Genomic DNA, 11,468 nt, shown 5'->3' on the forward strand with positions numbered 1-11,468 from the left:
ATATACCTAACTTAGATAATAAATGACTTGAAAACAAAATTGAAAATTCCCCCAAGCAATATGCATTCTATAATCTAATTAAAATAATGTTATAAAAATCAAACAATATTCATTTTCTATTTCATAAAAGTTCTGATGTTTGCTGTGCTCTGTTGTGCCAGTAGCTGATTTTTTTCATTTTGGGGGAATTTTCACTTTTGTTTTCAACTCATTTATTATCTAAGTTAGGTATATTTTATGTCATATTTTATACAGGCAATATGCACACACTATGTATTTAAGCCCAAAACTATTTTAGTGTTTTGGGGATCATTTTACCACAATGTTTATGACCAAGACTACATTGGGTTTTATTTGACAGTTTTACTGTCTTGGATGTCTGCATTCAGATGTATTCACATTTGTCACGAGGTGACTAATTTTAAGCAATTATTTTCAATGCAGTCTGTGCAAAAAATATATTTTTAATTGTTTAGGGGGGAAATGCCCCAGATGTCTAAGTTTGAGCAGTTATTGAGAGATGATGCAATTTTACACCATCTCACATGATATAGCACAAAGGTTATGTTTAGTAAGCACAAGTAGGTTTGGTGTAGCACAAAGGTTATGTTTGGTAAATTTAATAAATGTGCAGGGCAAAAAGGTTAAGAAAATCTTAGCTTTTTTTCCAAAAGAAAATATTACAATATTTTTTATCAATTTATTTATTTTCTGCATAATGGCAGTTCATTGTTGTAGTTAATTTATTTTTACACTAAAAACAAATATATTTATTTTATAATTATTTATTATCGTCAATATTATTTAGTCATTTTCATCATCAATATCTCGATTATACTGAATGACGACATTTACATCCAAGCCTGCAGTTCTACAGCAATGCCGACAGGAGGCAGCACTTAAAACAACAAACGCACCTCATGGAACTTGCGAGAAGAAAAATCCCGTGTTGCATTTTGATTGGCTGTCCGATGAACGGTCCCCCTCCCTTCGACCAATCAGAGAAGAAAAATACTAAATTTTGACTGCGTTGCTGGGTAAGTGGAACAAAAACAACAGCGTTCGAGACAGAGTTTGTAGTAGCTTGCGTTTGGAAGACGGCTGGCAATTTCACAGTGAAGTACTTATTAAAACAGCTAATAAAGGTAAGCTTTTGTTTACACGTGTTACATGTTTGCGTTGTTATGAATCTAGGTTTTTTTACGTTGAAATAAAAGCTGCGGTACATCGAGTGTGACGTTTTATTTATTTTTTTGCTTTTGCAGCCGTTTGCGCAAACATGTTAGCAACATACAAACAGCTACTTACAAGTCAGGGATAGGTTTTCATTCATTTAGTAGCAGCTCTCTCAAGTATGCGTAGATGTATGAAACTGTGTTTTAAAACGGCACAGACGGTTGAAGCTAGCTGCAGCGCCATTGTTTATCAACAGTCCGTGAATGAAGAGGGGGGCGGGGCAGGGACTGGAACCGTTAAGTTCCAACATGTCTGGACATATCTTCTACATATCTTCACCACACGGGTAATAACTTTCCTTTTTAATGTTTTGAAGGTGCCTGTGGGATTTTTGTTGTTACTGCGAAGAACTCTTTCCACTGTAAAACATGGCAACTGACTGCGAGGCTTGGCTGAACGCAAACCCTGTTGGTGAGTGAAACACACACATCAGCGTTTAAATGCCTCATCAGCTGTATCTGATGTAGGCCAGTGGGACTCCCTCATGCGGAAGTGGTAGATGTGCTTGCAATATCTGGCACAACTCCCTCATTTTATTGTGTGGTCTGGTGTAATTCTACTCCCAACAGGGGCTGACGACCTCAGCGACTTGGTGAATTCTGGAGAGGAGGACAATGGAGTCAATGCTGTCTTCATTAGAAACGTCAGTAGCGAGATCAACGGTAACTGGTTGTCCACATCCAGCAACGCCATCCACGAGGCACGTCTCAAGGCGAAGGCGAAGCGGAAGCTGAGAAAGAACTCTTCCCGGGACTCAGGCAGGGGGGACTCCCTCAGTGACAATGGGGATGTGAATAGGGGAACCTCTGCAGTGCCTACAAGTCCCAAGAGCAAGCTGATGGACCGAAAGTCACGGATGGGAAAGGGCAGAGGCCTGCCCAAGAAAGGTTGGATCTCTGTTTTTTTTTTAATACTTACAAAGGGATTGTGTGGGTTCAGCTTTTCAAAGGGCAATCATCATCATTATAGCAGCTAAAGAGGTCTGGCTGGTGCACGTCCCAGAGAGGAATGCACTACATCACTGTTTCCTGCTGTCATCATCACTTTTTGACTTTCAGGGACGAGCCATAAAGCTATTGGTGTGTAAGCAAGTGGCCAGTTGGTCTTGAGCAGCTCACACCTTGTTAATGTGCTTCTCTTGCCATCTGCTCTGCAAAGCTTTTCTGGAAATTTCCTTTACAGTGTAGAAGAAAAACGCGACACCGTTGTCTGTACTGTGCAAGGATTTGCTCTCCTTAGCAATAATAATGTGAATGCTTGAAGTTATTTATGTTTGCTTGAAAACTTTGCTTCTTGTATTAAAGGATATCAAATGTCATTTAAGGCTTTTTATTTGACATTTGTCTCTGTGTTGCTAAAGAGACGTGATCTTGTGAACAAGGCAAACTGATATTAATAATAGATGCGTGTATTTATGTAAGGAAGTTTATTATTATACTTTCATACAAACAGATCCTGATATCTACGCACATAATAATTAAAGCGTGTTGGATATTGACCAGCCTCTACATCATTGTCCATGTTTTATTCAAATGCAAAAGTAGTTTTCTTTTGGCTAGGCAGGCTCTTGCTTGTCTTACAGGTAACACTATAATGATGTGTAAGCAGGACTGATTGTAGCTTATGTCGATTTGTCTTTCTTTTTGCTGCAGGTTTCAATTTAGCTCTGTGGACAGTATTTAGATGTTTCTTTAGGCTGCAACAGGGTTCAGCCACTTTGCTTTTCCCATGGGCAGTAGAATAAAGGCATGTCCAGTTTTCTTTTCCTGGCTCAGAGTCCCATCCTCTTTCATTACACAACAGTGCAGCCACCTCAGTGCTCCTCTGTTATTTGAGCTCAGGGCTGTTCAGCATTAAAACTTTAGGCAGGTAGTCACGGAGGGTTTGTGTGGGCAAACATGTTTATTGGACAGTTCATTAAAAATAATGGGGAAATAACTAAATGCAGCATTCTGTCCACATATTGTTTGGGTCCAATGCAGGTTTTAAAGTTTAAGCAGCTTTGGCATCAGGATTGCTAATTTTTCTCTAATCTGCTGGTGCTGACCTCAGACCCTACAAACTGTTTGTTGTTTGTGCTTGCACAAAAGATGTAGACTGCGCTGCATATGGACAGCAGTTGTGTTTACGCACACAGGCAACATTACATTTGGGTAAAGCACCAAGTTGTAGTCACTCAACTCTTACAGTTGCTGTCATAAATGCAAAACAAGCTCTTACTGATTCAGAATGGAATTTTTTTTTTTTTTAAGGATCAAGAAAAGTCTGGCAGAGATCAACTTTAACACGTTTTAGAGACGTCATCGTATAGACGCTGATCTTTTTTCTTTAGCAAGACCAGTTCATTATTTTCAAGTTAAGATATATCTGCGACATCAAACCCTATAGTTCTTGTTATTCTTTTGAATTTATTATTTTAAACTGTATTAACATGAACTAATCTCAGGCAGCCTGTTCAACGTTATCCCTGTTTGTTTTCTGCAGGTGGGGCAGGAGGAAAAGGTGTGTGGGGCAAAACTGGTGAAGTTTACGAACCAGTAGATGTGGATGAGAAAGACCCCAACTACGATGACGCGCAGGTAAAAACCTCTGTTTGTGTTCGTTTGCATGTTTGGAATAACATGATTTCAAATAAGCCAGTGCACAACCACGAAAAAAAATACGCTTTTATGATTTCGTTTGAGATTTGATGCGTGCCTGAAAATTACGAATTCACAGAAATTCAACTTGTACCTTTTTTGTAAAGTGCTCTAAGACCAAAAATGATCTTCCTAAACACAAGACCTGGAATATGATTGTGTTTTGACAGGAAAACTGTGTGTATGAGGCTGTGGTGCCCCCGCTGGATGAGAGGGACTTCGAGAAGACAGTCACACCCATCGTTCAAGAGTACTTCGAACATGGAGACACCAATGAAGTAGCTGTAAGTCCGACAGAATGTAACTTGATGTAGGAAACAAGCTCTCAGAATGTTTTTTTGTTTTGTAACCATCCGTTTTTTTTTTTTTTTTGGTAAGCTGTGCAGGGGTGGGAGTCTTTGACACACCGTGTTTTGATTAGGTTACAATTTAAAGGGCTGTGATACACATTTTGACTTTCTTGGAGCCTATTTGCTGCTTATTTTACATAAAGACTGATTTGGTAAATATTGGCATGTCTTATAAAAAGTGCACAAGGATGGTAATCACAGGCTGCTGACCAGCAATGACCGTGAACACCAACTGCGATTAGCATCTTGTTAATCAATAGAAATGTATATTATAATTATTATATTACTATTGTATATTCTTACATTAAATTGCGTGTTCAGTGAAGAAAACATGACAAAGATGTGAAAACGTCTCGACTACATGTTTCTACAGCAGGAAGCTAGTTTACTAGAACAAACCACACATTGCAGCTGCTGTTCTGCTTACTCTTTTCAAGTGGCACATTAATGCTGACAGTACAGGTTTTTGATGTTTAAAAGCAATTCAGAATTTTCCCTGCAACTAAAATATCTATATTTTACCTCCCACCCTTAAAGCTGAGATTCTGCTTCATTTCCAGGAGCTGCTTGCAGAAATGAACTTGGGGCCCATGCGGAGCGAGGTGCCCTCGCTTGCTGTGTCTCTGGCCCTGGAGGCCAAGGCCAGCCATCGCGAGCTCACCTCCAGGTTGCTGGTTGACCTGTGTGGGACTGTTCTGTCCCGCGGCGACATGGAGTCCTCTTTTGACAAACTGCTCAGAGATCTGCCCGATTTGGTCCTGGACACACCAGGGGCTCCCCAGGTGAGTTTCCTGGAGTCAAATGATCTATGCTTTTTGTGGGCTTTGTAACACTGCATTTAATTTTGATAAACTAAAATCGATTAGGTGCGGATGAATGTTTAAAGAAATAAAAGCAAAAGTTTATAATATCTATGAGAGCTGAAAGCCACTATCCTGTTACTAATTTACATTTTTAAGCGTTTGGAAATAACATTTTTATGTGTAAATGTCCTTTTATAATTTAAAACTTGTTGGGGTTTTTTTCCTGTTAGCGTCGTTATGAAACCAAACTTTGCACTAAGTTTTGTTTCAGTCTGAAGAATTTTAACGCAGCCTGTGGTTGAGCAGACGGGGGGGAAATAACGCTGTGGTTTTGTGTGTTGGTTTGCGAGAGAAAGCTGGTGTGAGTGTACGTGAGCTCTTTCCTTTTCACTCGGCGCAGGCATAAAACCTCTAGCTATTGTCTGCCTGCGCTCGTAAAATGCAAGCTCAGCAAAGGGCAATCAGAGGGTTATTTGTTGTGCACCCCTCCTTACACTGTGAGATTTGTTCTGACCGGCCATTTGGGCCCCGGTCTGAGCTCTCTCTGAGTTTGAGGGGCTTTGTGAGTCTGCCCTTCCCCCCATTCCTCCACCATCTGCCCTTTCAGTCTCTCATTTTCACACACACTTGTTTCCCCCCCCTCCCCGTACGCCCGTCAGTCTGGCCACCGCATCGCTAGCTGTGATGAAGCTGCTTTTCGTGTGTACGTGAGCTGTTGTTTTCCAGAAGTCACGACTGTAAACAAAAACACGCGTGCCTCAGAGGCAGTCATCCATTCTGTCAGTGTGTTAACACTGTATCAAAATACTAATAATATAGTCGTGCAGTTTCCATTGTAATAAACAGCCAAGTGGACCCCGTTCATTTTTAACATAGAGACTTAACATGTTGAGGGAGAAAACTTCCAAGTTTAGTTTTGAGGTTTAATACACTTTACAACAACTGTATGTTTGGGATTGTTTGCATTTTGACCTCTGGTGTTTGTTTCTTTCAGCTGGTTGGCCAGTTCATTGCACGCGCTGTTAGCGACCAGATATTGTCCAAGAGCTACATTGACGGCTACAAAGGGAAAGTTGATTGTGAATATGCAAGGTACGTGACTTTGGATGCCTCACATTTGCTTTTTGCTTTTGGTTTAGCTTGTTGGTTTTAAATAGTTTGTTGTGTTGATCTGAGAATGGTTTAGAATGGAACTAAGTGGACCAGTTTTTATTGTTGTGCACATAATGGCATTTCATTAATAAATCTGTATTCATGCAAATCCAGGAAGTAAAATAATTAGAAGACATCAGCAACTTCTGTACAAACTGTAAATATATCCAAAATGTTAAAAAGACACGTGCAGATGTAGTCCTGAAGCAAACAGTTTGCTCTAACGGGACTTGAAAATATGTCGCACCTGAGCTGTCTGTGAAAAAGAAAATGGCTCCAGGTGCTCTGAGTCTTTACAAAGTGACACCAGGAGGGAAGGATTTTTCTCACAAGGCTAAAAGCATATTGGACTAAAATTTTATACACAAGTGTCGGGCTTTTAAAATAATTCTTATTTCCCACGTTTTCTAAGTGTACACTTGCACTTGTTTCTGAAACATTTGCTTTTGAGTATTGAGTTAAATAAAGTGATCGAAACCTTTAGTGTATTTTTTTTTTTTTGCACTGCTCTGTTAAAGGCAATGTTATTGTTTATCAATCTTATCTGTTCATTGAAGTAATACAGTACTCAAAGGTTTCACCATCTCTATCACTAACTCGAGCAGGTCATCTGTCATCATGGCTGTCATAAGATAGAACTTTATTGACCCCGCAGGAAATTGTTGTGCCATGTTGTCATGGTTACACAGGTGCATCTAAAAAATGTTTATAATATTGTGAGATTTTTTATATATATAAAATTTCAGAAAGTGCAACTTTTATTAATTAGATTCATTACACAGAGAAATATTTCAACCCCTTTTTTTTCCTGTAATTTTGATGATTGTAAAGAAAAATCTATCATAAAATACAGTGCTGAGTCTGAATTTTATTCATTTATTTCACTTGTTAAAATGTTGTTAATTAAAAGCAACACTTCATGCTTTAGGGGTTGACGCCGTTTTTTTTTATTCTGCTTCTATAACCATAAGGAGTTCTCCATCATGGTATAAACCGTGTTAATTTTGAATTCTCAGGGCGGCACTAGACCGAGCAGCCGTGCTGCTGAAGATGAGTATGGGTGGGCTTCGCGTAGACAACCACTGGGGGACAGGTGGAGGTCAGAAACCTGTCACACAACTCATTAAAGAGGTATGTTGAACATTCTGTACACGTTGGGCAGTGCAGCAAACATTGTAGATGTTAAATCTCAAACTGTGTATAATAATTGATTGAAGTACATTGATGAGTAATGCTTTAGATTCTCATTGTCAGATGAACCTGCTGCTGAAGGAATACATCCTGTCTGGAGACAGCAAGGAAGCTGAGAGATGCCTTCAGGATCTGGAGGTTCCCCATTTTCACCACGAGTTTGTCTACGAGGTAAATGTACAACTTCTTATAAAGATACACTTGGTATCAAGGAGAAATACAAAAATGTAAACACTTTCTGTGGCTTGGGTGTCGAACTGCATTTAAATCAACCGTTATGTAAAAGAAAATGGAAAAAAATACACATAAGTAGTAGAAATATATTACTCAGTTCTGTGTAGTAATGCAAACTGTGGTGATGTCCTTAGGCAATTGTGATGGTTTTGGAGTCCAAAGGGGAAAAAAAGCTCAAACTGGTTCTACAGCTACTCAAATCGCTCTCCATGTCTTCAGTCATCACTGTGGACCAAATGAAAAGGGTAAGACCGCCCCCTGCTGTTTGAATTGAGGACTGCATATGATTTGACTGCTTATTTGTTGGCACAGTTTGACAGTTTAAAGTACTTTTGCTTTCATTATTTTAGGGCTATGAAAGGGTTTACATGGACATTGGTGAAATAAAGATCGATGTCCCCCGTGCATACTTTATCCTGGAGCAATTTGTGGACAAGAGTTTTAGCAAGGGAATCATTGGTGTCAAGTTGAGAGATCGGTGTCCCTGTCGGTAAGTAATCTTATTGTTTTGTATTGTTTTAAATTGTGAACACACTTGTATGCAATACATGTATTCATATGTGCAAGTTTTTAGCCATTTTGTTCCATGTTTGTGATCTTTCCGTCAGGAGCCGGAAGAGGTTTGTCAGCGAGGGAGATGCTGAAAACGTCAGACTTGAACGGTACTGAGGCAGCCTTGTTGTGCGACAGAATTCCTGCAAAGAAGAGGATGAAATGATCTTTTTACTTGCATATTTTTTAATAGCCGAGTAAAGTTTTCTCCCTTCTATGAGTAAAATTCTGGAATTTGAGGTGGGGTAAAAAAAAAAACAAAAAAAACTGCACTTTTCATTTCCACTGAAGTAAATCACTTTCCTCGAAGTGTTTCTACACAAATATTTACATAAGCTATCCCTTAAAGTGCCACACCTCACAGCGTCAGTCATTCCATGTTGTTTTGTACAGTATTTTATATTTTGGTTTCGCTGCCTCTCCTTTTGTTTTTCCAGACATGTTTGTACTGATATAACAACATTTGTGTTAAAAGCTTTATGAATTGTAAAACAAAAATAAAGGAGGATGTTTGTTAATTGAAATATTAGTTCCTTAACTTAGCTGGTCTTTTTATGCTTTGCTTGACATTTTCTTTTAAATGCTAAACGGTAAAAAGTAATTTAAAAAGCCCATCCCCCCAAAAAACATAAAATCATCATCACATAAATTTTATTTTTGTATACAGGGAGTTTAATTAAACCCGAATTACTTGTTTGTTGATTAAATTACTGTTAAATATTCAGTCTTGAGTGTCTATTACAACACAGCACAAAATACAAATTTGTTATACCCACACCAATATACTGCCTTTGTTTGACTACTAAAACTGATCATACTAAACAGTTTGACCTATAACTAAAATATATATATATTTGAAGCAGTTAGGCTGACTCACACTTCTTTAATTCTTTGGTTAGTTTGAAGCCAAAAGTCAGGAAGTTCGAGCATCACTGCCCAAAAGTGCTTTCTCACTAGCGTTTAATAGACTGGTCCTCCGCTCTCCATCTGAAGTCACTTTGTCCTGTTTCAAATCCTCAACTGGGCATCTGCTGCTCCTGCTCCTTCATTGCCATTTCCTGCTGTTTGACAGCCTCTTGAGCCTCCATCTGCATCTTCTCCAGTTTCTCAAGGGTGACTGATTTGAGTGGCAGCAACTTTGGCTTACACAGAACCATGGTTGGGACGTCTTCCATGGAAAGCTGCCCTGTGGAAATTATATATATACATATAAAATCATTCAGCTGAAAAGTTTGGCTCAGATGTAAATACACCAATAAATTGTGCATTGTTTTTAATTCCACAGACTTCACACTTTATCTCAAAGACTGCTCTCTGTAGTTTAACTTAGGGGGGGATCTGTAAAGTGGATCTTGCAGTTAATTCTTATAAGAGACCCATTTTGCAAGCCTCACTGATGTACTGTACCTGGTTTCAAAGGTCCAACTCTAATTCTGACAAGACAATTTACACATTTAATATTTTCTAACTGAATTGTAATTGTTCTAGAATTGCGCCGCTCGGGGTGGCTGCATGTTGGAGCAGCTCTGTAACTTTCATTCTGTGTTATTGCTTTTGAAATCTTTAATTCCTCTTTTTTTTGGATGTAAATCACTTTTTTTTCGGATGATTACTTCCTCTGGTATTGGATGCTGTGCAGCTGGAAGGATTTTTATAGAAACTTTTCTACTTTTGGGCATTTGTTATGATGCGTAACCATGGCGACAAGGTGTTTTTTTTTAACAACCAGGAGCATCTGATTAACATCAAAAGCTCAAATACATCAGCTACAGCCCCAAAGAAGTAGAAAAGGAGGCACCGTTGTTGAATTTCCATCAACCTGGCTGTTGTGCTCGAGTACCTGACCACCAAGATCATGGAGCTGGTGGGAAACTCAGCTTTTGACAACGGAAGGACCAGGATCATCGCCCAACACCGTAAGCTGGCTATCCGTGGTGACAAGAAGCTCGGCAGACTGCTGGGAGGAGTGACTGTCGCTCAGGGAGGAATTCTACCCAGCACTCGGGCAGTTCTGCTACCCAGTAGGACCGAGAGGCCCACCAGATCTGACAGCAAGCTGGATCCAGGTGGATGGTTTCTGTGGCCAGATTATTTGAATTCACTGCAGGAGATCCTTCCTGCCCACAGCTCAGCATCTATAACAACTCTTGAACGAAACCAAGATGATGAGCTACGACAACACTTAATTTCCCTCTGGGATTAATAAAGTATTTTTGAATTGAATTGAATTGTAATAGTGGTGCTGAGCTGGAAAACCAATAGCAGAAAGGAGACACAGAAGATTCTTTGACCAAATGTGCAAGGTTCTGCAAATGTCTCAACAGTTCACATGTATGGAGCTCCACAAACAACCTTTTGTAAGGACTGCTGTCCAAACAGCAAATTGATGCAGTACGAACCTTGTTTAGGCAGAACTTCTCTCAGTATTGACTTGACCTCAGGCATTGTGTCCTCTAGCTGTGTGCTGAAAGGTAAAGACATTATTATTATTTTTTTTTTTTTTGAAATCTTAATGCAAATGCTATTGCTAAAACAAATAGAAGTAGGTGTATTCCACCTAATAATAAGCGCTGACTCATAAAACCCAACAAAAGGCACAAATTTGAAGCAGGATTTGTCATCGTGGAGATTCGCTCATTGATATTGTTTCTAATTAAAATCTAAAATTCTAAATCTAGTTAATTAAAGCTTGCAGCTCCACATAATTTTTCACGACTTGTTACAAGAAACGTTTTGCCGTCATTCGAGTTAACAAGCCTTTGCTTGTAACTTCACATATGCGTTGCCTTTAACAGCAGAAGTGAACGGATTATTATGCGAGTTAATAGAAAGTACCGAGAACTAGCTAACAGAGTAGTGTGTTAGCAAAACCGATTAGCTTTTTCCCGTAGGCCCGCTTCATTTAACAGTTAAGGAACTGCTATTAAAATTTATCTGACTTCCCGTCAGAATACACGGCAGTTAAAATTTATAGCGTTGTCTTTACAAAGAAACAAAATTTACTCGTTTAATCATGATCCAACCTTTAGCTCCAGGTAAAGATTACAGCAGTTGCCAAGCCAACGCGTCAGTCACTGTCACGTGACTTTCTTCGTCCTCTTGTTTTTTTTTTAAACCACACCACTACACTTTACTGACACCTACTGATCAGTTTAGGAACTGAAATATAAAATTCACCTGACACTGTGGGGCGTGTTTTATTTTATTATTTTTACTTAATGTAGTCATAAATATTTTCCTAACGTATTGCTGTTAAACGTATTAAACTTGTAAAATCTACTCTTAAAAGTGCAATTATTTAAAGTCGGAAA

At 39.0% G+C, this 11,468-nt stretch overlaps 2 protein-coding genes across 2 annotated transcripts; one reads left to right on the forward strand and one right to left on the reverse strand.

The window, feature by feature from the left end:
* The first annotated feature begins 1,029 nt into the window (after positions 1-1,029).
* Positions 1,030-8,521, forward strand: pdcd4b (programmed cell death 4b). Its single transcript, XM_037690315.1, has 12 exons — positions 1,030-1,145; positions 1,553-1,647; positions 1,806-2,123; positions 3,721-3,815; positions 4,046-4,159; positions 4,786-5,007; positions 6,023-6,120; positions 7,197-7,311; positions 7,435-7,542; positions 7,740-7,850; positions 7,956-8,095; positions 8,214-8,521. Exons 2-12 carry the CDS (start codon positions 1,605-1,607, stop codon positions 8,272-8,274), a joined length of 1,425 nt encoding a protein of 474 aa, XP_037546243.1. The 5' UTR covers positions 1,030-1,145; positions 1,553-1,604; the 3' UTR covers positions 8,275-8,521.
* A 523-nt stretch (positions 8,522-9,044) lies between these two features.
* bbip1 (BBSome interacting protein 1) lies at positions 9,045-10,704 on the reverse strand. Its single transcript, XM_037689733.1, has 2 exons — positions 10,557-10,704; positions 9,045-9,343 (listed from the first exon to the last, which is right to left on the reverse strand). The coding sequence occupies exons 1-2, from the start codon at positions 10,636-10,638 to the stop codon at positions 9,174-9,176; spliced, it is 252 nt and encodes an 83-aa protein (XP_037545661.1). The 5' UTR covers positions 10,639-10,704; the 3' UTR covers positions 9,045-9,173.
* Positions 10,705-11,468: the final 764 nt, after the last annotated feature.

The sequence above is a fragment of the Nematolebias whitei genome, chromosome 16 (genome assembly GCF_014905685.2).
Source record: "Nematolebias whitei isolate Nwh7 chromosome 16, NemWhi1, whole genome shotgun sequence".
In the NCBI taxonomy this organism is placed as follows: Eukaryota; Metazoa; Chordata; class Actinopteri; order Cyprinodontiformes; family Rivulidae; genus Nematolebias; species Nematolebias whitei.